This window comes from Dendronephthya gigantea, unplaced genomic scaffold (assembly GCF_004324835.1).
Source record: "Dendronephthya gigantea isolate DGI-Jeju-01 unplaced genomic scaffold, DenGig_1.0 000001F, whole genome shotgun sequence".
NCBI classification, from domain to species: domain Eukaryota; kingdom Metazoa; phylum Cnidaria; class Anthozoa; order Malacalcyonacea; family Nephtheidae; genus Dendronephthya; species Dendronephthya gigantea.
This window is the reverse complement of record NW_021163011.1, coordinates 4,143,142-4,166,825: the sequence shown is the minus strand read 5'-3', so window position 1 is coordinate 4,166,825 and position 23,684 is coordinate 4,143,142. Positions and strand designations below refer to the sequence as shown.

Sequence of the window (23,684 nt, the reverse complement as noted above, 5' to 3'; positions counted from 1 at the left end):
GCTAATGCACGACACAGTGCTAGACTTTTGCTTAACGGGACCTCAGTTTCGGCAATTTTTCACCCATTATTGTTCTTTCAGGACTTTGTTTTCCATCGATGATTGTGAAAAAGATGGCGAGTGTCACCTTGTTTGATTTCATGCAACGTGAAACTATTTCGCTAAATTAAAAAACAAAAACATAACTTCATTTGATCAAGAGTTGGAGGAGCAAATTGATTTAAAAAGATCAAAATCGCTGCATGTGCTAAGTATAAACTAAATTTCAAGATATTGCCAACACATGACGAAAACAACAACAAAATTCTGGCTGCACAAATAAAAGTACGACAATTGTATTTTTATACGGCAGGAATGCTATATACTGAAAGAAACAGGAATTTCGTAATGTTTTGCTGCATGAAACGGAATTGGATTGGAAGAAATATTTGTTGCTGAAACGATTTGAACTCCCATATCTTAATTCTTTCCGTTGTTATGACTTATGATGAGGTGAATGATTGAAAAAACTCATCATATTTCTTCCACCAGGTATTCACAAGTCTATTAGTGCATTTTGTGTTACATATTTTGCAATTTTGAAAAGTGCTATTGTAAGTCCGAATACTTTTTACCTTCGACCTGGTATAATTTTGGTGCCAATTCGTGATAAATTAATGACTGCGATATCAACCAACAATACTCATATTTAAATGTCAATCGCCCACCTTTTTTCAAACTTCTTTGTAGTCTGAAACTAAAAGGCCGTGAAAATCTTAAAAATTTTGTATCTTATCCAATCTTAATGAAGAGCCGCGTTTACCGAGCATCTTTACGGGCAACTTGGTTCCCCGAAATGTTTGTGATGTCTAGCGAATTTTGCACGTGTTTTAACCGTGGTTTCGCCATGGGTAATGTATGCATGGCTGTCAGTCAACAGGTGATGTCCGAGAAGCTTATAATTTATTGTTTCATTTAAAAACATAATGCGAGGTGTACGAGCAAGAGTTGGGAGCAATTGTCAATACCTCCATTCGAAAATGTAGAACCGAAACACTCAATTAACTTTTTAATTAAGTAAAAAAGCAACAAAAGTTGCCATGCACTCATATTTAAATATATTAACTATACTTTGGCTGATCGCATTGGCCAATTCAGTACGTTGCGTGCACCTCTATATAATAGAGCTACTCCCAACCTACATGTACATCACTCATTTGGCTATTTTTTAAATGACTTCAACATTCATGCGCTTGTATATATACATATATAATTAATATAAAAACACGCTACAGGCAATAAGCCGTTGCGGTTTTAAGTATTTGAAGAGCAACCTTTAAAGGCTTTATTTAATTGGCTGCATGGATGGCGTGGCGTGCTACTCTTTCCGTTTCCCTCCCTTCTCTTCTCAACACAGATCCGAATTTCCATATACCAATACAGATGTATTTGAACACTGAAATTTGACATGTCACTAACATGTTTGAAATACAAACATGCAACGAACACTGACATCGGTGTCATGTTACTTAATAATCAATATTCATGGTTAGCATAGCAATGGTCCAAACAGTCAATATTTGAACGTCTCGCATTACAGGCCAACTACGTCAACCACAAGCGATTCAAACATTGAGAAAGGGAGACTATAGAAATGGCGGAAAAATCTTTTCATCCGGTGGATTATGTTGTATTTGGTTTGATGCTGTTAATATCCGCGGGCATCGGTATCTACCATGGCTGTACTGGCGGTAAACAACGCACAACCAGTGAATATTTGCTGGGTAATCGTAGCATGAAAACGCTCCCCATCGCTATATCACTTTTGGCTTCATATCTTTCCGCAATAACGTTACTTGGCGTTCCTAGCGAGATTTTCACATACGGAGCGCAATACACGGTGTTGCTCTTCTCCTATTTCATCCTTACAGCAACTTCTGCAATTATTTTTGTTCCAATCCTCCACGGACTTCATTTGACCAGTGCTCATGAGGTAAACATATCAACACTATTTGCGTGAATGTAATGTATGGAACTTATATGAGTTATGATAGGCCCTTAAAAGTCTAAACCCTTAGCATAGGTATGTAAAGGAGTCTAGCTAGGTTATTTATATGTGTGTTATAAATTTACATGCCTAATTTTAAAATATTTAAGTACTGGCCATATTCGACCGATAAAAAGGGGCCTCGAAATAGCTTCTTAAAAGTTTTTCTCTTATTCATAGTAAAAAAAAATCATTTCTATAGCTAACTGTTAAATCTGAATTGAATAATTTAGTAATAAAAATTTGAATGTGTGTAGACATATATGCGAGATAAACGAATCTTGTAATGTGAAATATGTCAGGACGAGTGCAAAGTTTCGCAATTGCGCCGCTCGCTAAACTGGCCGAGGAACTGTAAGCAGAATAACTCAACATAACTGATACTTGCATGTCAGTCTTGTCTGTTATTGCGTGCTAACGAATCGTAGAAGACGGCATCATATTACATGCACGATGATGGATGGATAGCTATATATTAAACACTCAAGTGCTTTGTCGGGGTTTACAACTTACAAGCATGCAATAGTTCAAAGGACAAAAAAAGAGAAACTTTATACCCCACGAGGAAGCGTGTGCAGTATTTGATTTTGACTTTGTCGTGAAAATGTGTCAAATGTCTTTGAGTTTCGTTATTTGTAGCCCCCTGGCATTGACTGTCCACCAGGCAAATTAGTTTCGATTTTGCTACGACTGCGAAATCTAGCACGACTATACGAGATTTTTTTTATTAAATTATGCAGACTGAAAACGATACAAAGCCTGGAGCAGCGAAAGAAAAAATCTCGTATCGTACTAGATTTAATAGTCGCGTAGCGAATTTAATGCTCTCTTTTATTTCCGCGAAACTGGTTTCGAAAACTGAAATCTAGGGATGTGATTGGTCTGCAAAAATGAGAGTTTAGCTCTATTTAACAATTAGTCGCCGAAGGCGAGGTGATTACAAGCCTATATTTACTGAGCCGAAGGCGAAGTGAATATAGGCTTGAAATCACCGAGCCTGAGGCTGAGGCGACTATACTGATCTGCATTATTCATTCACGCATGAGTAGAATGTATCGCCCGTATGGTGTTCGAAGCCTTCACTCGTGAGAAAAAATTCACGAGAAATGCAACAAGAAGTAATCTTTATCGCATTTAGCCTCATGCATGCATGTTGACCCTGAAGCATGTATAGTCCACCATTTTTCTTGCTTCATCACACTTTTTTTCTGCGCTTTATTTTCTAGTACCTTGAGTTAAGATTTGGAGTTGGAGTGAGAATACTTGGTTGTATGTTGTTTGTCGTTCAATACGTGAGTCAAATTTATTACGATATGTTGACGTGACGTTGTATATATTGCCTACACGAACTGCATGAATTGCCTACTAGTATATTGCCTATATATACGATTATACAATCCAACGGTCTCTCAGTTAGAAAAGTTAGTTGATAAAAAATTGATTTCCTTAAAGGATATAATTTAAAAACTGTGCTTGTGTCAATGATATAGGGAAAGTACACGTACTCCTGAAATTTCCCCAGAAATAACTCTTTAACTTATTTATTGTAGTTGTTGTATCTCTCTGTTGTTCTGTACGCCCCAGCATTGGCTCTGCAAGCCGGTACGATTATTCTATGTTTCTATGTTTTATATTAACCTATTAAACCTAGCTAATGCATTCAAATAAGAATTTTGGAATGAAGAAAACCCAACATCTGACTCATCTCATGTCGTTTATAGTTGCTGGTGTACCTCTTACAGCTTCGATCATTTCAACTGGAGTCGTTTGCACGTTCTATACAACATTAGTAAGTATCATAACCATATATCAGTACAGACAGTACTTCTTGATAAGCGCGCTTGTGCGTGGTTACAAGGGAATCTAATATACCTACATTTAGGGTGGTCTCAAAGCTGTGGTTTGGACAGATGTATTCCAAGCGTTTGTCATGGTTGCTGGTCTCATTACGGTTTTTATTGTTGGAACTGTCAAAGTTGGAGGATTTGATGCTGTCTGGCAGATAAATGGTGATAGAGGACGACTAAAATTCTTCGAGTAGGGCCAATACAACTTTAAAATGCTAAAAACATTTAACTCTATTAAAGCACTTGCATAAACCATTATAGGAGCACATCCTGGACAAGTAGTTAAATATAAAAAAAATTGACGAAGCACTGCCGGTTTCTTTGAGACCCATTTACTATTGTAAATATCTCGATATATATAGCTCCTGAGACATTATCTGTTTACATCTGTTTATATGTCATACTTTATGTCGTCTACACAAATCTTTATCTTGTTTTACGACATAAATTGTAAACTTGTTCTATTTCTTTTGTAGTTTTAATCCAGACCCAACAGTTCGCAACACATTCTGGACTTTAGCAATTGGTGGTGCATTTACAGCAATGCCTCCGTGGACTGTTAGTCAAGCTGCTGTTCAAAGATTTTTGGCTTCTGATTCTATCAAAACCGCACAAAGGTTACATAAACTAATAATTATACACGTAAAGTATTTCATTTCTCTGCATGCAAGGTGCTTCGCTGCACATTTAAACTTTGATACATGCACTAAAGAGTGCATGAGGGGGTAGGGGTGGGGTTGTAGCAGCCCCTCTCTTCTTTTACTAGCAGTGACAAGGGAAATGAGATTGGACTATGTTTAATACGTTATACGCATTTGAATACGTCGACAAGGCTAGAAATGCTTGCAGTCAACGAGCCATATATGCAGATGTTGAAATCAATTCAAGACATACTATCTTGCACTAGTTTTTATAATACAGTCAGTGTGATCGAAAAACTCAAGAATAGCAAAATTATCTGGCGGGAAACTCTCAAACGTCAAAATTATCTACTAAGGAGCCATGAAGACAGGAAGATCAACAGTCGACATTTCAAGACTCTTTAGTTATAAGACAAGACCGAATTTCGATTTTTTTCCTAAATGAGTGCTGCTTGATTGGAATCTTTAATCCAATGACTTTAAAAATTCATATATTCAAAAAATTCCTTCTTTAGAGCTTTATGGTGGAATATTCCTGGCCTCATTTTTATTGTAACATTCTGCTGTCTGGACGGTCTCGTGATTTTTGCTGTGTATGCTGATTGTGATCTCAAGGAAGATAAACGTGTCACCAGTAATGATCAGGTATACATATAAGAACCAGTTTCCAAGATAAAATCAGTCATAGTTCAAGAGCAAGCTTGACAACTTTAGTTCTTAACAAGTTGTGGATTTGCATAACGATAACAGGTTGATATAGAACAAGCTCGTAGCAAGACTGCAGAGTCAACATGAAACTTGTACCACGTCTGCTGCGGGTGTGTCACAACTTGTGCTTGTTGACAAGATGCTACAAACCCCCTACAAACTTGCTACAAGCTTGTTGACTTTGCACCCTTGCTACTAGCTTGTTCTTTCAACTTGTTATCGTTATGCAAGTCCACCCACGACTTGTTAACGACTTGTCAGTTACTAGCTTGTAGCATAGGCTCGAAAAAATAAGAACAAACGTTGCAGCTAAAAGCATGTTGCGAACACAACTGGTCAACAAGATGTGAGATAGATTTTTACGTGTGTACACCGCCCGCTTGTTGATGTGACTAGGCCACGTGACGTGATGTATCGAACTTAGATTATTTCAGACTCTGCATGTATTGTATCTTATTCCTAGCTACTGCATCACTACATTTATCTTCTTTTTTTAACGTTTTCTAATTCATTTTTCAGGTTTTGCCTTATTTTGTTATTGACCAGCTGGGCCACTTGGTGGGAGTTCCTGGGATTTTCATGGCTTGTCTATTCAGCGGAGCTCTGAGGTAACCGTCCATTATTAAACAGTTATCAAATGGTTCTCATGTGTAGGATTGCAATATCCATGCATGGGATGTCGCTCGATATGCCGAAAGGTAAAAAGCATTTGGTTTTCACAAGACATATAAATTTCCTTTAGAATATACTAAAATTGTGATTTTCTCCTACCGCATAGTACGGCCTCTTCAGGTCTGAATTCATTGATCACTGTCACTTTGGAAGATATTGTCAAGAAAAAATGGACAGATCTTTCCGATTATGAAGCAACAAAATTGTCCAAAATATTAGGTAAATTGTGAAACAGTAGCACTTGTGCGGGTTTTCCCTTATGCTATTGTTTTCACCAGCACGCCTCACTTTGGTGTAAACAGAATATTTCGCATAATAAATGAGGCTTGGTGAAAATGAAGTTGCGTGCGATAGCCATTATATATATATACGTATAATATTGTGCCATTTCGATTCTATGTTATCAATTATCAATAATGATAATAATTTAGGAATATGCTATATTTTTGTTGTATACGCTATATTTATATAATTTGTTCTTTGTTTTTATAGCTGTGGTATATGGTGTAATTATCATAGGCGGTGCTTTCATAGTCAAATACTTTGGAACATTGGTTTTACAGGTGCGAAAATATTCCACTTAGTTGTGGAGGTTCTTCATATATCTCTTGTAATTAATTGCAGTTCATATCCCGAAGTTCGTAAATTTTATTAGAATCACGGATTCTGGTCCGGGGTTAATAAGGCAAAATACCCCCCCTCTCTACCCTCCCTCGTTAAATTTTGAATATACGAATTCTGGATTGAATTTGAGTGTGGTTTTCGGACTGTCCATTAGCTATCGTGAAATTGCTGCATCTGGTTCGGGAAATATACTTTGCTCAGTCGAAGAAAGCGAGTAATGAGTAAGCATGTAATGAATCAATCGTAATAAGGGGGTAGCCTATAAATTTTTTTTTGATTCTTACGTTACTAGAAATAGGATCTATTATTTTTTTGCAGCTTGCCTACAGTATATTTGGCTTACTTGGAGGTCCTTTGCTTGGGATATTTTTCTTGGGAGTTATGATACCAAGGGCCAATTCTAAGGTATAAGAGATAAAGCTTCATACAGAGGAGAGTAAATGTAATGATTCTCGGCATCATACAATGACACTAAACCTTGGTAATCATTGTTATCTTTGACATAATACAGGGTGCCTACGTTGGGGCTTTCGTTGGTTTTGTTTTGACCATAACAATCGCAATAGCTGGCATGGTTTATCCCCCTGACAAAATGGCTGGTAGTATTTCTATCAAAGCGTGCGATCACTATAACGCTTCCATCTATGCGAATACAACAGATGATGGAATTATGCTAAAAACCTTTAAGCCATACAGGTAGTACAGACGCTTTATTTGAGCAATATATATGATCGTTATAGTCTATAACTACACGGAACTGCACAGGTTCTGAAGTCTTCAAGAGGATTAACTGATTTAACTCTCTATCGATCCTCTCCCTCAGCCAATCGGAAAACACTTTACTACATTTATTTCATTGATTTTTAGTGAACCTTTTGCAAAACTCGGCAGTCTGTCGTATCTCTGGTATAGTGCTACTGCTGTTGGTACAACATTTGTAGTTGGAGCTATCGCTAGCTTCATATGTGGTAGGAACTTCGATGTTATACATCCTTGAAATTTTGTTCAGTTTATAGCTAATTGTTTTTTCCCTTCTTACCGACGTTTCATAAAGTTTTCTACCTACTCTCTTTTAAAGAAACAAGTCATGATCGTCGGTCTCGTCCTGGTCCTGAACTCCTGTTCAACATTCCTGATTTCTTACGATCATTAATATGTTGCAAGTCGAAAGAAAGCTGGAGTTTGGCGAGAGATTCCTCCCCTAGTCATCCCCCTTATAATGAAAACAATGCAAAGGTATACGTAATGTCGTGCGTAGGGGTGGTACGATTGTATCTTAATTCTATCTCGCATGATACAACTGTTTTTATACCTTCTCTGTAATACACAGGAAACCAAAAATGGTGAGGGCGTTCAGATGGAGGAATTTCAGCAATCGGATGGACTGGTTGAGATTGAAATGTGCTCCTGTCAAAAGAAAAAAGGGAAATGTGATATACATGCATAATTGTTTTTGAAAAAAAATAACAATAACATGCAAAAATGTTCTATGGAAGGTTATAGACAAGTATAAAATGTTAACACGTAGTTTTCACCAAACGCAAAATTTCTTTAAGTAATTTCTTTAACTTCTTAGGATCGGTCGTTCAAATCTTATAACTGTAATTCTGTAAATGTTTTAGATATATATATATATACATATATATATATATATATATATATATATATATATATATATATATATATATATATATATATAGTCTTACAATAAATAAATATATTTTCGATTTGCCTGTAATGGTGTTGAGCGCTCTTCAACCATTGACAAGTTCTGTGAACTCTTTTTACAGTCAGTTCTTTGTATTGGCATATGTTTGAGTTGGGACTTTATAATAGTTGGGAGTTACTTTATAATGAATTATCGATAACTTTGTATTCTCAGGGTCGCCGAACATTGTTCTAGCTCTTTGGGTACTTCACAAATTACACCTTGCACTTGTGATAGCTGGCAGGAACTTTCTCGATGTTCTGTCTTTCGCTTAGCTGTAGTTGTAGTGACTTGGGATGGTGTTACGGTGCTACAATTGAGCACTGAAAAGCATGCATGGGATAATATGATTGATTGCCTTGTTGTTGGGTACAAACGACAGAACAATGTACACCTATCGCTGGATGAGTCTAAACGGAAAACATCGGGGCAAAATGCGTTGACCGTGAGCGTGAAACAGAAATTTCACAAACCCACGTTTATCATATTAGACGCAATGACGTATAAAATTACTGAAGCAGAGTTTCCGATGATATGTCAAAAGGTCACTAAGCACTGACTCACTATATTATCAAGAATGGCGGAAAAATCTTTTCATTTGGTGGATTATGTTGTATTTGGTTTGATGCTGTTAATATCCGCGGGTATTGGTATCTACCATGGCTGTACTGGGGGTAAACAACGTACAACCAGTGAATATTTGCTGGGCAACCGTAACATGAATACTTTGCCCATTGCTATATCACTACTAGTCACGTTTCTCTCCGCAATAACGTTACTTGGCGTTCCTAGCGAGATCTTTACATACGGAGCGCAATACATGGTTGTGCTCTTTTCTTACTTTCTTCTAACGGCGACTGCTGCTATCATTTTTGTTCCAATTTTCCATGGATTGCGTTTGACCAGTGTTCACGAGGTACGCGGTAATCTTATTTTGCGTGCGTGCATGTGACATTTTTTATTTTTTGCCATTGAGTGGTTTGATTGGGTTTGGTTATGAATTTATATATTTCGAGATATATATTTTTTGTTGTGTTATGGCAAGAAAATGACAATACTATTGTAACGACAGTGGCCGTGAATGGTCGTTATTAGTGGGGGGCTATTTTTCATAGATTCATGTTAACAGACCTGATAAAAACAATCAATTTCAAAAGAAACTATAATAACGCTGAACGTGAATAAAAGAATCATTAGCCGGCCTCCACCTAACTATTTTCTGCGGAGTTTTCCTCCATCCATGCAGCCTGAGATTTTATCTTTCGAGCAAGAAAATTCCACAATCCAGTTCCACAATTCGCATATATTCAGTTACAGCTGGGGTTATATGCACCTATACATAATGGCAAGTTAGATCTGCATCAATGCATGAGCCATTCACTGTCTAATACGGGCAGAGTAAAGGCTTTTTCCAACAACTAAAATTCCAGGGGCAGCTATAGGGGTCTATTCACCTAATGTAAATAAGCTATAACTGAAAGTCTGTAAATTGCAACTTTGCGTGGATATCGGCTTACTGTTCCTATTTTCTAGCTACGTCACAAAATGAAACGCCTAAACGCAAAATCATTCGTTCGTCCTTTCTCTACGCTGTATAAACCGAAACACGTTCCACTACAGCGATCAATTTACAACTTTTCTCGGTGTGCTCATGCAGTGCTTGAAATATTAAACTACAAAATACAAAATTTCGCAGGTAATTTAATCGCACGTTCACTCGTAACATTATTAATTAATTAATTAGGCTGTTGACTAAAACGGTCACTTATCGTGCGACCTGTCATACAATGTTAGAGTTGACTCGGGATATATATATAGTCTCTCACAACGCTCGGATTTTTTAACGAAAATGACTTTCTTTCGGCATTATCACCGAATTTATCTTTTTTAATTTTGATTAAAAAATTGACTTTAAAAACCCCTAAAAATGACTTTGATTTAATTATCTTAATCCAATCTACAAGTACAAAACCAGTTTATCGGTCCATGATGGGACCAAGTTGGTTTCCGGATGGTTAATTTGACAAGGCTTTCGAATGATTCTGAATGGGGTGTTACGGCCCCCCCTTTTCCCTGTACATCTCCCCCCATAATTTGCACGTCAGCCCTAACGACGCAACGTTTAATAGATCGAGCGTCCTGTGTTTCAAAATCTTTCAAAAAGGTATAATTTATATATACTTCTCTCTATACAGTACCTTGAATTAAGGTTTGGTCATGGAGTGAGAACACTTGGTTTCATATTATTTCTTGTACATTACGTGAGTATAGATATACTAAGATATATACTTCGGAATTTGGAATATACAGAATCAAGATTATTCGCCTTTTGCACTGCCCATTATAATCTAATAATTTTGGTCATTTTTCTTTCGCGAAAGTAAGGCTGCTTTATTTGTAACGCGACGTAAGTTCACGTGATGACGTAGTTTGCGGGCAAATCATGTACTGGTTGGCAAATGTGAAAAGTTGGGGCATCCGGACCGTGAATACGTCCCAGTACAATTTCAATAAAGGTGCACTGAGTATAATGAGCAGACGGGAAAAATTAGTAGAAGTTCTTGAAAGATTATTAAACGGTTTTTACTGTAACAAACGTAACAAACTTATAATTATACCGGAACCAAATCCTCTCCGACGGCGAACTCTTTAAACATTTTAAATTCTGCTTTGATTTACTGTAGATGCTGTATCTTTCCGTGGCCTTATATGCTCCATCATTAGCCCTTCAGGCAGGTAAAAATAGATTAATCTTGAATCACACTCGAAATTAAGATCCTTTAAACCTCTAGAATTTACCTACATCGAGTGAAGTGCCAAAAATCATAATCGATTTACCCTCATACTAGACTAGCTACAGTTTACATCAACTTTTATAGTACATCACCTTTGGTATTACATGCATACCGGGAGAGTTACATTACATATGTCGGTGGCATTTAATGATCGATGCATGCTTGCATGGTAACTACGATCTTTTGCATATCCAAAAATCATTTTCTCTTTCTGTGTTCCGACTACACAACAATTGCATGTTTGAAGTTGTCGGCATACATGTACAATAAACTCGAAACTATATATGCAATTTATATAGTTACAAAACTCACAAAGTATAACTCCGGTGTATCACGTAATAATTTGACGGCAAATGCTCCTCTTTTGTTGTATTTTATTTAGTTGCTGGGGTACCTCTTGTGGTTTCGATCATTTCAACAGGCGTCGTTTGTACGTTCTACACAGCATTGGTTAGTATATACGTTACTGATTTTCAAACGTTTAAATGCCGGGATATAGCTATAGTATATATAACGTTTGCTAGAAGGAGGCGCTTTAAGACAGCTTCCCTCGATTGAACTACAATTGATGTTATTCAAACAATATTTTCATGACCAAAGCCAGAAAGGATGAAAAAAATCATTTTGAAGAAAAAAGGAAGGGTTATGGTTGGACTATGTTCTTCTCGTTGTTTAAGTGAGCCGTACTGTATATCGATCTATAGGGCGGCCTGAAAGCTGTGATTTGGACGGATGTATTTCAATCAATTGTGATGGTTGGTGGTCTTATAACCATATTTGTTGTTGGAACAATCAATGTTGGGGGATTTGACCAAGTTTGGAAGATCAACAAGGAGAGAGGAAGGCTAACATTTTTCGAGTAAGACATATTAGGACAAAATCAGTTTGGTAAAAAAATTGTGCGCACATATCCTGTAAGTATTTGAGTGGAGTTACGTAAATACGTCATGTCAGTCTATTCAAGATAATAGTCACATGACTATTTCATTTTACTGGAAATTCAACAATATCCACCGTCCACAATCTGGACGGGGTATAATTCCCCTTTCTTTTGCTATCACAGTTTCAATCCAGACCCAACAATTCGGAACACATTCTGGACATTAGCAATTGGTGGTACATTTACCGTAATACTTCCATGGACTGTTAGTCAAACCGCTGCCCAGAGATTTTTGGCATCAAAAGATGTAAAGACTGCACAAAGGTACATGCATGCGATCGTTGTATATCGGCAGTATGTGTATTCAAAAAGCTCATTAACACTCATGCGCACTCATTAAGTGCGCCATATAAATTTTTGTTATCACTGATCAATGAGAATGTAAGTAAAACACTGAAATTCAAGCTCTTATTCGAGTGGAAATACCGCCATGGAAAAGTTATTGAGATCACCCACTCAATTACGAGTTTGAGTGTGAGCTTTCAGAATACAGGCGTATATGTCTGAATGGATTACAATTTCGTGTTGGCATACGTCAATAATAATCATTATTTAGGTTAACTATACACTAGAAACGAAAAAATGTAGGACGTATGCCATGTGCTCTACATTTTTTCGTTTCTGACCATACACGTCCTACATTACGTGTGGATGAAGATTTCGAGTGCGCGGATCATTGGCAAAAACGAACCTTCAAAACCATAGCTTTACCATGTCCAAATCGGAACGCAACTGCGCTGTCGGTAACAAGGGCTTTGTCAACCTCGTACCCAGGGTCTTTTCTCCGTGCTCACTCTGGGAGGGACACCCGCTGAGAAAAGATCTTGGGTACGAGGTTGGGGCATGGTCCCCCATCGCAACATCGAGTGCAACAGCATCGAATGAAGTAGAGGAGCCAATGGATATTTAAAAAGCCTAGTGTGTAGATCGTTCTGATTATTTTTAGAGCTTTATGGCTGAACATTCCTGGTCTCATTTTTATTATAACTTTCTGCTGTCTGGACGGTCTCGTGATTTTTGCTGTGTATGCTGATTGTGATCTCAAGAAAGCTGGACATATTACCAACAATGACCAGGTATATGATTGTTTCTGAACATGCACGATGTTTGTGGCACCAAATGTGCAGAATAACTATCAATTTTGCTTTCCTGTGCGGCTATGTGACATGACCCTCGCATGACCCCCATATGATTCCCTCAGTCTCCTCCCAATGCAAAAGCTCTTAAAAATATTTTAGGTTTTACCTTATTTTGTGATTGACAAACTGGGTCACTTAAAAGGAGTACCTGGACTTTTCATGGCTTGTCTATTCAGTGGAGCTTTGAGGTAAAGCTGTTTTTTGAATTGTTATGATAATAACACTCCTAACGAAGGCCCGCGTATAAGCCAGATAAAGGTATAGAGGCAGATAAAGGTATAGACTATATATATAAGGCTTAGTTTTAAATGCTTTAATAGCAACTCTATTGGTTTAAAATTTCTAAAGAATTATTTTAAATAAATTTCCTCCAATTAGAGCTGTAGTAATTTATTCAGGCTCACCACGAATCCGTGCACATGCACACGGCGTAGCCAATAAGTCGCAACATTTTCAGTTTTATAAGTATTGAAAAAACAGATTGTGCTTCTTATTGCCAGATAACATGCATGTCCATATCATGGTTATATTTTCTTCCATTTAGTTCGATCTCTTCAGGTCTTAATTCATTAATCGCAGTCACTTTGGAAGACGTAGTCAAGAAAAGATGGACAAGTCTATCAGATTATGAAGCAACAATTTTGTCGAAACTGTTAGGTACGGTAAGATTATATTTCCATAACAGCGGTGTAATATAGTATGCACAGAAACGGCGTTGTTTAGACTAACTTCTTTGTTCTCTGGCCTCGTCCTTTTATGTAGCTGTGGTGTATGGTATTATTGTGATATGTGGGGCTTTCGCTGTAGAATTCGTTGGTACATTGGTTTTACAGGTAGAAAATATCACATTTATTTAATTCTGTTGTATGGTTTGGTGTACTGGTAGACTGCTCCCATTATTATTATAATAAGCGAATGATAAAATATAATAAGCGAAGGATAATAGAGGAAGTGAGGAACTGCGAGCAGTCTACTTATGCACTAAATATGTACTTTCATTGTTTCAATGGCATTGAAAATTAATCGATTTACATCGAAATACTTCAGTTTTAGCGTAGAATACATATATGTATGGGATAAATAATCCACTGACAAATATCAAACTTGTTCAACATCTAAGATGGTCAAGTGTTATAAGGGAGGCAAGTGCCCGAACCCTGACCGCTGTCCGCCACTACTGCATGTTCATTCGTTATTTTTCAGCTCGCGTACACTATATCTGGTCTAATTGGTGGTCCTTTGGCTGGAATTTTCTTCCTGGGAGTTTTGCTACCAAGAGCAAATTATAAAGTATGAAAGACATCGTTATATAAATCTATATATAGTAATTCAATCTAAATAGTAATAGTAATAATAATAATCTTTTAAAAGACTAAAAAAACTTACTACCGTTTAATGCTATTTATTTACTACTTACTATACTTACTTACTTACTTACTTACTTATATTTATTTATTAATCTTTTCTTGAAGCTCACTGATTTCATTTCTACTTAAGATATAAGAATGTAATCCTTTAAAATGAAAGGGCATCTTTACCCCCCTTGCCAAGGCAAGAAAGCAGCTACCCCGAGTTTTGTTTTGGCGTCCCTGATTTCGTTGTTTATGAGATGTCGTATACTTTGTGTATTTTGCCCTGTATTATACCTAATAACGGTCTTGCACTTCATGTATACCTAATCCAATAATTTCTATTTTCAATCATTCAGGGTGCCTATGTTGGAGCTTTGGTTGGTTTCTCAATGTCAGTAACTATTGCAATAAGTAGCATACTTTACCCCCCTGACAAAATGGCTGCTAGTATCTCTATCAAGAAATGCGATTTCTTCAATGCTACCAGCTACGCAAATATAACTGGTGACGGAATCATATCGAGGAACTTCATACCCCACAGGTGCTGTTTACATGGGCATAACGAATGAGTCAGGATTGGGGAGATGTCATGTGATATTGACACACGTTTATAACGAAACCTTTCTAAAACGACACTTTAACATTCCCCTCTCCGCCCTCTTCCGTATACCAGAGCTTGCATTAGCCAAATTTATATTATAGGGACGGGAAACTCATCTTAGACTGTAAAGTTTATAGTAAAAACCCGTTTTAATCTGAATTGGGATGGATAAGTTTATACGTATGGGGTATCGTAGTTATTACGATAATCACTTTGTTTATTTTCTCTTACTTTGTTCCGTCCTTGACCGTGTTGATATTTCAGAAACTCGTCTGATTTATCCGTCTAAATGCGAATTTAAGACGAGTTTCTCGTCCAGACGGGATTCCCGTCCAATTCATCCGTCTGTTTAAAAGGGTAAGTTATAGACTGAAAAATTCGGACCAGAAACCCGTCTGCCGTGACCGGATTCCCGTCTTCGATGAGTTTCCCCTTTCCCGTCTAAGACGAGTTTCCTGTCTCTAATATATGCATTCGGCTAATGAAGTCGGCCTTTGTGGTACAGAGACGCGAAACGGGGGAATCACTGGGCACAGTATCCCCTTTTTTTTTCAGCTCCTCGCTCCTCAGACCATTTTACCAGTCCGTTTAAAAATTCCCATAAAATGCTTGGACTTACACCGTTGTTATATACGCAAAGTTCTCTTTCTGCCGCTAGCTATGTTAATTCTGTTCAATATTATTTTTAAAGTGAACCTTTCGCAAAGCTTGGCAGGCTGTCATACCTTTGGTATAGTGCTACTGCCCTTGCTGCAACATTTGTTGTAGGAGCTATAGTTAGCTTAATATGTGGTAAGTAATGACAGGTTGTTGCCCTATATAGCTAATAAAATTTCATAATACGTATGTACCCAGGTTACTCGAGAATTATAAAAAAACGTGAAGTAGCTAATTTTGAGGGGTGAAAATTTAATATATATGAAACACAACAAGCACATGCTATCGGATTATTAAAAACACCAACAGGATTAGGTTATTTACTTATTTCCATACCTAAAGATCTAGTCACGCTTCAAGAAATGAGATCGTGTAAACAGCCCTTTAATTTTAAAGATGATCTCAAAGATGACTTGTTATATAGTATATATATAATCATGCAATTACATGCATTAATAAAATAGCGTAATGCCAATGGATATAAGCAAATGTTTTTGGGAAATGTTGTTTTTGTGGAGTGTATAAGAACGAAAACGTTCTACAGAGCCCTGCATTAATGAGGAAAAAATTGCGGAAAATGATAAATTTTGAGTTATATTTGGGTGTTTCTGCATGCATTATTGTTTTTAACATTTTAAGAAACAAAGAGTGATCGTCAGTCCCGACCTGGTCCCGAACTTCTGTTCAGCATTCCAGACTTTTTTCGATCATTGATATGTTGCGGTAAAGACAACTGGAACGTGGCCAGAGATTCCTCATCTCATCGCCGTCCTCGTGAAGAAAAGCGTTTTATCGTACGTTGTATACATGCATGAACGGGAAGAAAGGTTTTAAAATCCCGTGTCTGTGAAAATAAATCACTAAAGTTGTTTCGAAAATTCAGGTATCTTCAGTCATAAATGAAGCTATACATATATGTACAACGTAGTTTCTTTTGTTAATTCACAGGTAACCGCAAAAGGTGAAGATCTGGAGATGGACAAGTTAAATTAGTTGAATTCCAAAGGCTCTGGCAAACGAAAAAAGAAACATGCATGTAGTATTCTATGTATAGTCATCTGTTGTATAATGATGTATAGCTATACGTATATAGAATTCGAGTCCTTTTCTCCTTGTCACTTAATAGTTATTATACTTTCTCAGAAGATAGTATCTTTAGGGTAATCTTTACTCCTTAGTCTATCAATAAAGAGTTTGGCGTACATGATTCACGTCACAATTATATATTGTTAAATATAAGTGTATGCCAACCTCGTACCCAGGGTCTTTTTACCTACGCTCCACGGCCCACGCTGCGGCGAAGACCCTGGTATCGGCTGGTCACGTGTCTCCCAGAATCTGGGAGATAACAAAAGAAATAAATTAGGGTAGGATGGTGAGTAATTTGTTATTATTTAATGTTTTGTATCAGAAGTTTTTTCGAGGAGTGAGAAATTAATTCGAGCTAGCAATTGGGGTAGAACGGAAATTAATACTGCGTAAAATATGACAGCGCCTTGCAATACATATCAAATTACATATTAAATTACAATAAAGAGACATGTGGTTCAGTCTCGAAGCTTATTTATCGGAATGACTTCCAAGGAAACCCCGAAGAAAACGTATCGAACTTCGAAATCTTCAATAGATTCGACTTCTTGTCGACTTTGCAGAGCTGTTGGCGACATAAGTCACCGCAAGAATATATTCAAGCCTTCAAATAGAGCTTTACTCAAGATTGCGGAACAAATTTGCGGGCATGCTATTGTTTTCGAGGCGAATTTGCCCCATCTGATATGTAGACCATGCGAGCGCAGGCTTAATAACACAATGGAATTTCAAAAAGTTATTCTGGAGACCGAACGATTCTTTCACCAAGATGACTCAAGTGAAACTCGGTTCAAACGCTGTGTCAATGTCTCACCATCTATTTCCCAACCGCCAAAATCTCGCCGAGCTACATCTACTACGCCTTCAGGAAGAGTTTCATTGTCGTTTGATTCTTGTCAAGATTCCACGCAGAATATAGAAGTAAGTGAAACTTATTGTCTTTATATTTTAAGACTGTGATCGATACGTTTTATTGGGATTTGTTCGTTTGCGCAAACAATGCTAAATTTCGACAGATAATTTGCATGCAAGGATATGTAAATTTTTTTGCAGTCAAAATGGCTGCAATATTTACGTAGATCTTCTATGTGTACACCTTAATGAACTGTCCTCGACATAACTAAAAGGCCAAAAGTATAATTAAATTGCTAAGTGCCAAACTAAGTGCGAAAAGTATGGAACAAAATTTAATACCCCATACAAAACCAAAATTTATAGATCAAAGGTCAATTAGCATTGAGATGAATAAACCTTTATTCATCTCAATGTCAATTAGTCATATAGACTACCATGCTTGTGTGTTAAACTTGGTGTCCTATATCTGTCCTAGAATGTAAATCCTTTACAAGTTGATCAAAATTTGAAACAACAACTCAACTCAATGTTAAGAGAAGCCAACAAAGAATTGTTTGATATCACCAGAAGAGATGAGCCATCTGTGTTGAGAGATAGAAGCTTCGAAGGGTTGTCCAAGGAGACTTGGATGGTTGAAATTGTAAATGAACTCTCAACTAGATGTCCCACTGTTGCTGAAATCCTATCAAGCTTGCTAAATTGCTCCATGTTGAACCTAGGAAAAAAGCTATCCCCTATTTGCTTGGTTTATGGTATTATCATGTTTATGAGATGTCATGAACTGAGCAGAGTACAAAGGATTAATACTGTTCTCCTGACTGAAGGAAAAGCATCAAGTAATGTAAGTAATAGATTATTTGGTATCAAGTATTTATTGTAAGGATCTTTCATGATTTGAGGAAAAAATGACTGTCAATAGATGTCTGTCAATACATAGATGGGACTTTCTTATTGCGACCTCACCTACATGCCAGACTTCTTCATAATTAATAATTTGCTTAAAAACTTTGATGCAATTTGTCAAGTAACACATAATGATAATTAACAAACAGTATTTACTTCAAGTCATGAATAAGGAACTTCCATACTATGGAGCAAGGGATAGAAAGGGCAGATTGGGGCCAGAATTTAATGCAGCAAAATATGTTTTTGTAGAAAACATAATTCATATTGAAATACTTGTTTGACTTTTTTTCAAGTTCTGTCAGTATACTATGTAAATCTGATTGCAAGTATGATTAAACGTTTTTACTGGTAGCTAAGCTGGTCAATTGAAAATTAATACTCTAGACACAGCTGCATTAAAAATTGTCCTTCCTACAATTTTTTTTTGTGTATGGTCTTATGTTTTGACTTACTTTGACCTTTGAGCTAGGTAAAAGATACCATTATTTAGCTCAATCAGCTGTATACTTCTACTAGAACTTACACAATAACTAATTAAAACAACACTAATTAATTTTTTTATAGTTGTTTGAGCAACTTAACAAGTATGGTTTCTGTCTAAGCATTTCTAAAAAGTATGTAGTCCTCGATGACATTGGGAAGCACTTTTTGGATCATGCTGTAGAATTGCTAAAGTCTGGAAGGAAGTTTGTCTTTGTTGTTGACAACATAGATTGGGAGGAGAAGGTGCATGATATGCGAGAGGTTCATCAAAATAAGAGTGTGCATGCAGTTGCAACCAGCATGGTGTTCACCAGAGTTTCAAGCGACCACCTTCCTGATGACGGCCCTCAGAAAGATATAAGGACTTGCGACTTTCGTGAACTTGTTGGAATAAAGGAGGAAGAATTGAGGACGATTCAAAATCGATACAGGATACTAATAGCAAGAACCCTAATCACAAAGTTTCAAGAGTTTTCAAGCCTTAAATCTTGTCTGTCTGAGGAACTTCTCCTTCATCATGAGAATTCTGCAACAGCATCACGGAAATCAGAAATTGTCACAATGCCAGTATTAATGAAGGATGAAAAAAAATACAGTGATTGTGTCGATGTGTTAGATCAGTTGGAAGAATGGACCCAAGAAATATACAAGGCAAGTGGTATGTGCAAAGATCCGCCTGACCAGCCTTCTGTTTCCCCACCCTTGGTGGAAGTTCCAACTCGGCCAGATCAACCTAGATCCCACATCCCACCAGCATCATCAAACTTTGACCCACTTCAAGAAGTAAAGATTCCTTGTTTTGGTGATGAATTGACAAGAGTCAGGTTCGCTGGTGCACGTGATCTACGTTCCGGTTGTCATACTGCAAAGCAGCGTCTTGACCATCTGTATCCATATCGTATTGTAGGATGGCATACGAAGAGGAGTTTTTTAAAGGTAAGCTTAATTTAGCTAATTTTTCATCTGTTAGGATATCCTGATGTCAACAATTAATATTTTGTGGGTTGTTTCATTGTGTTTTAAACTACTGTATCAATTTTCTCAATGTGAGTTGACTTTCCAACTAGGTACAAGGCTGTATGATTTGTTATGGGACTGTGGATCAATAACAACATAGCATATCACTCAGTGTTGTATATTTCTGTAAAGTTAACCACTAAGTTGCAATTTTTTATAGTCAGTCTTTAAACGGCTCTACAAAAATTCTGGAAGAGAAAATGGTACGTTGCGATACTTCCGAGAAGTGCTCAATCGAAGAAATGTGACAGTTGATGTCAAGCATTATGAAGACTGTGAACAACTCTTCATGAGTGTTGGTCACTGTTATTTGGTAGAAGCTTTGCTCGAGTTCTTCAAAATGGAAGATGTCAACACGTCTCCTGAAGAAAATAATCATTTTCTCATTGATGATTTAAATAATGAAGAAAAGAAGACCCAAGTACTAGCAGTATTGGACAAGTTTGTCGCACAGTACATTTATCCAACATTGGATGAAAACAGCATGGAATCCTCAGATGATGACAGCACTGATGGTGTCTTCAACTATGCTATCAACATATTGAAGTCTTTCATGATTCTTCTGGATTGCAAGAATGCTGTGGCATCTGGAAATGGGGAGCATTTAGCACTAATCCAGAAACAGATGTTGTATTACTTTTCATCTATTTCTGGATTCAATGCATATGCTATCAAGATGCTTATTGCTATAGTGCAGAATGAAGTCCTTCTTTCACCCAGAGAGGCACATCAGTGCAAGTGGGCAGCATTGGCTAATTGGAATGGAGGAAATGACAAAAACATTGAGATTGACCTACTGCAAGAAAACCGAAATGCTGATCTTAAAGGTTTTATTCGTCTGATGGGTGCTAATAAGACAGAAAAGGCAATTGGAAGAATGAGCAAGGCAGTTGGTGGAGTTCGCAAGGTTGTTGATGCGTTTAATGAACAGGCAGCAATCAAACGCAAGTCATCAGCCCATTCCCATAGGTCCTCTTCACAAGATGAGGATAAAGTTTCCAGTGATCTACACAAATTAAAGCCCTTCTCCCCAGTTATTGGCCGATCCCACAATTCATTTGCGGGGATTTCTTCTGACCCTTTAGAAGATTTAAATGAAAACGTGTTCTCTGAATGGCTCAAACGACACCAGAAGAATATTTCATTGCATTTCCCAGCAGTTGATAATACACCTGCAGTTGAACCACTAGAGGACAGTGATGAACAAAGTAACTAGAAACTTAGTGTGCTCCTTAGTATTAAATTTTCAACAGAGCACTAATTGACACTTGAACAGCACAAAACTGCTATTGCACTAATGTCACAATCTGGCATTGTTGATCATTTAATGACTGCTTACTGCAAATAGATCTTACCATTTTAGGCTTATTGCATTTTCCCAATGGTTGTTTCCATGTTTGACTGTTTAGAGTGTCAGGCACACTAAAATCTAAGCCATGTTGCACCATATATATAATATTTGCATGTTTTATTCTCTTGCCATTGGGGTGTTGGGTTGTTATTTGCATATTGTGAACTGAGTTCAACCGGGGACCAAACAACTGTTTAATGTTATTGAAAAAGCAAATACAGTACTATGAATGGTGAAATTCAGTCTATAACATTACTCCAGTATAGTGTGTGTATTTACAATATAAATTATTGAAACCCATAAACAGACAAATCTCGTCTTGTTTTGACCCAAATGTTGTGTTTAAAGATGCTAATATTTTGATGTTTATATGAATTACTTTAAAAAGTTTAAAACTATAAACAATGTGAAGCAATGTAGTTATCATCAATAAAGACTTTCTAGTCTGCCTTCCACCCAAAGTAAGTATCCCAATTTTAGTTTTACTACATTATTTGCCTCAAGGCGCATGGTATTCTTTCTTGAATATACAGCATACAAAATTAGATTACTAAAATCATTATCCAAGTCATGTTCCAAAGTTCTGCAGTGTGGTAAGTGCCACAAATGTGGAAAGTTAAATGCAACTTGTACCATCGCATTTTGATTGACAAACACTACAGCAAAGATGTTTGGGATAAACTGGCTTTATATACTTTTGGTCAGTATCTAGTGAACTGAGCAATATATTTCTAAGACACTGCGACTCACTATGGCAAAAAGTCCTAATTTCTTCTTGCATTCCTGTTTTGTTTTTGGCAATGTCACGATTGTTGTAGTGGAGAATCGCAGTTGCAGGTAGTCCATCTCTTCCAGCCCTGCCAGTTTCTTGGAAGTAAGCCTGGATAGTATATGGTGGGGTGACATGAACAACACACCTAATGCCCTTAATATCAACCCCCATTCCCAGAGCCACTGTAGCAAATACCACCCTTATGGTACTTTCTGAAGAGCACAGCTGCTTTAACACTTCATCTTTCATTTCCTGTGTTTGAGGTGAATGGAACTGAGCAAACAGCCTGTTCTCAGGTATTGATGCTGATCCTGTTGGGAAGTACTGGCTGTTTCCCAAAACTGATTCAAATATCTTATACGCAAATCCGCACCATTTCAAAGGAAGGTATATAATTGTTAAGGGATAATTTGTCAGTTTCTTTAACAAATCTTCAGCAATGGGAGTAAGGATTTTTACTAGGGAGTCCACATCTGGTCCACCTCGAAAATGTTTTTCATATTTTATATTTCTTCGGTCAGGATTGCCAACTACTTCTGCACACAATTTCAAACCCAATGAATTTTTGATTAATTCTCTATCAGTTTTATTTGCTGTGGCAGTCATGGCTACAACTGGAGCACTTGAAAATGTTGCACACAAAACAGCCAAATTGCCATAGTCCACTCTGAAATCCTTACCCCTGAAATGACACAATATAATTCTATTAAACTTTGCTACTGCACCAGTAGCAGTCTGTAGCACAATACCATTGGTTCTGAATATTATAAAATATTAAAAAAAGTGAATATCGTTAAACTTACCACTCCAAGATGCAATGGGCTTCGTCTACAACAATCGCACAGACATTTTCCTGGTAAGGTTCACTCTGCATTAACTTCCTTCCATAAGCACATGACACAAACGTTTCAGGGTGTGCGAACACAATGTTATAGTGTCCAATTTCAAGCTTGGCTTTGTCGCTCAGACGTAAGTCGCAGGCAAGTATTTCTTTGTCCTCTTCCTCAACTTCTATTGACGATCTTACGTCGACAACAGTTGCCCGAATTCCGCTAGAGGCCAACCGCAAGATCTGGTTAGCAATCAGCGCATTTAATGGTGATACAACCACAATAATTGATGTTATGTTTATTTCGCTTTTCGAAACACCATGCTTCTTCGCATAAAGCAAGGCAGGAAGCAAGTAAAAAATCAAAGATTTACCATATCCTGTAGGTAGAACCACCAGAATATCCAAATTCAAAAATGCCTTTTCTAGGCAAATCACCTGTTTTGGTTTTAAAATAACGTCACAATATAAGCTATTTAATATTGCGAACTCCAAGCACGAAAGAAATTGCCCACACGTCGAATTTTTCAACATGCCGGCAACAAAGTAGCCTGCGACCAGGCTGAAAAATTTACCTTCCCCCCCAAAGGGGAAAAATTTACATGCCACCACGTGACCAGCCGATACCAGGGTCTTCGCCGCAGCGTGGGCCGTGGAGCGTAGGTAAAAAGA

The 23,684-nt window shown here is 37.3% G+C and overlaps 4 protein-coding genes across 4 annotated transcripts; 3 read left to right on the top strand and 1 right to left on the bottom strand.

The window, feature by feature from the left end:
* The first annotated feature begins 1,598 nt into the window (after positions 1-1,598).
* LOC114527459 (sodium-dependent multivitamin transporter-like) lies at positions 1,599-16,937 on the top strand. Its single transcript, XM_028549114.1, has 16 exons — positions 1,599-1,657; positions 8,828-9,142; positions 10,422-10,487; positions 10,911-10,962; positions 11,404-11,471; positions 11,726-11,880; positions 12,085-12,225; positions 12,908-13,037; positions 13,200-13,288; positions 13,645-13,757; positions 13,863-13,933; positions 14,304-14,390; positions 14,809-14,993; positions 15,745-15,845; positions 16,350-16,504; positions 16,659-16,937. Exons 1-16 carry the CDS (start codon positions 1,634-1,636, stop codon positions 16,701-16,703), a joined length of 1,797 nt encoding a protein of 598 aa, XP_028404915.1. The 5' UTR covers positions 1,599-1,633; the 3' UTR covers positions 16,704-16,937.
* On the top strand, positions 1,612-8,122 carry LOC114527448 (sodium-coupled monocarboxylate transporter 1-like). Its single transcript, XM_028549102.1, has 15 exons — positions 1,612-1,972; positions 3,253-3,318; positions 3,577-3,628; positions 3,748-3,815; positions 3,909-4,063; positions 4,350-4,490; positions 5,030-5,159; positions 5,742-5,830; positions 6,001-6,113; positions 6,387-6,457; positions 6,837-6,923; positions 7,030-7,214; positions 7,386-7,486; positions 7,597-7,754; positions 7,849-8,122. The coding sequence occupies exons 1-15, from the start codon at positions 1,634-1,636 to the stop codon at positions 7,963-7,965; spliced, it is 1,872 nt and encodes a 623-aa protein (XP_028404903.1). The 5' UTR covers positions 1,612-1,633; the 3' UTR covers positions 7,966-8,122.
* Positions 16,938-17,268: 331 nt separating the features above from the next.
* On the top strand, positions 17,269-21,618 carry LOC114527441. The gene is made up of 4 exons (XM_028549091.1): positions 17,269-17,720; positions 18,130-18,495; positions 19,125-19,979; positions 20,221-21,618. Exons 1-4 carry the CDS (start codon positions 17,283-17,285, stop codon positions 21,274-21,276), a joined length of 2,715 nt encoding a protein of 904 aa, XP_028404892.1. The 5' UTR covers positions 17,269-17,282; the 3' UTR covers positions 21,277-21,618.
* Positions 21,619-21,804: 186 nt separating this feature from the next.
* Positions 21,805-23,536, bottom strand: LOC114527468 (mediator of RNA polymerase II transcription subunit 34-like). The gene is made up of 2 exons (XM_028549125.1): positions 22,987-23,536; positions 21,805-22,865 (listed from the first exon to the last, which is right to left on the bottom strand). The coding sequence occupies exons 1-2, from the start codon at positions 23,055-23,057 to the stop codon at positions 22,028-22,030; spliced, it is 909 nt and encodes a 302-aa protein (XP_028404926.1). The 5' UTR covers positions 23,058-23,536; the 3' UTR covers positions 21,805-22,027.
* Positions 23,537-23,684: the final 148 nt, after the last annotated feature.

What these genes read in the sequence shown, in the direction of transcription:
- LOC114527448 (XM_028549102.1), top strand. Translation starts at nt 1,634, where the DNA reads ATGGCGGAAAAATCTTTTCATCCGGTGGATTATGTTGTATTTGGTTTG. An exon ending in TGTTGTTTGTCGTTCAATAC is followed by an intron (nt 3,319 to 3,576) that starts GTGAGTCAAATT and finishes TATTTATTGTAG; the next exon opens with TTGTTGTATCTCTCTGTTGT. An exon ending in AGCATTGGCTCTGCAAGCCG is followed by an intron (nt 3,629 to 3,747) that starts GTACGATTATTC and finishes TGTCGTTTATAG; the next exon opens with TTGCTGGTGTACCTCTTACA.
- LOC114527459 (XM_028549114.1), top strand. Translation starts at nt 1,634, where the DNA reads ATGGCGGAAAAATCTTTTCATCCG. An exon ending in ATCATTAGCCCTTCAGGCAG is followed by an intron (nt 10,963 to 11,403) that starts GTAAAAATAGAT and finishes TATTTTATTTAG; the next exon opens with TTGCTGGGGTACCTCTTGTG. An exon ending in TTGGTACATTGGTTTTACAG is followed by an intron (nt 13,934 to 14,303) that starts GTAGAAAATATC and finishes GTTATTTTTCAG; the next exon opens with CTCGCGTACACTATATCTGG.
- LOC114527441 (XM_028549091.1), top strand. Translation starts at nt 17,283, where the DNA reads ATGACTTCCAAGGAAACCCCGAAGAAAACGTATCGAACTTCGAAATCT. An exon ending in ATTCCACGCAGAATATAGAA is followed by an intron (nt 17,721 to 18,129) that starts GTAAGTGAAACT and finishes TATCTGTCCTAG; the next exon opens with AATGTAAATCCTTTACAAGT. An exon ending in AAGGAAAAGCATCAAGTAAT is followed by an intron (nt 18,496 to 19,124) that starts GTAAGTAATAGA and finishes ATTTTTTTATAG; the next exon opens with TTGTTTGAGCAACTTAACAA.
- LOC114527468 (XM_028549125.1), bottom strand. Translation starts at nt 23,057, where the DNA reads ATGCAGAGTGAACCTTACCAGGAAAATGTCTGTGCGATTGTTGTAGAC. An exon ending in GCCCATTGCATCTTGGAGTG is followed by an intron (nt 22,866 to 22,986) that starts GTAAGTTTAACG and finishes GTGTCATTTCAG; the next exon opens with GGGTAAGGATTTCAGAGTGG.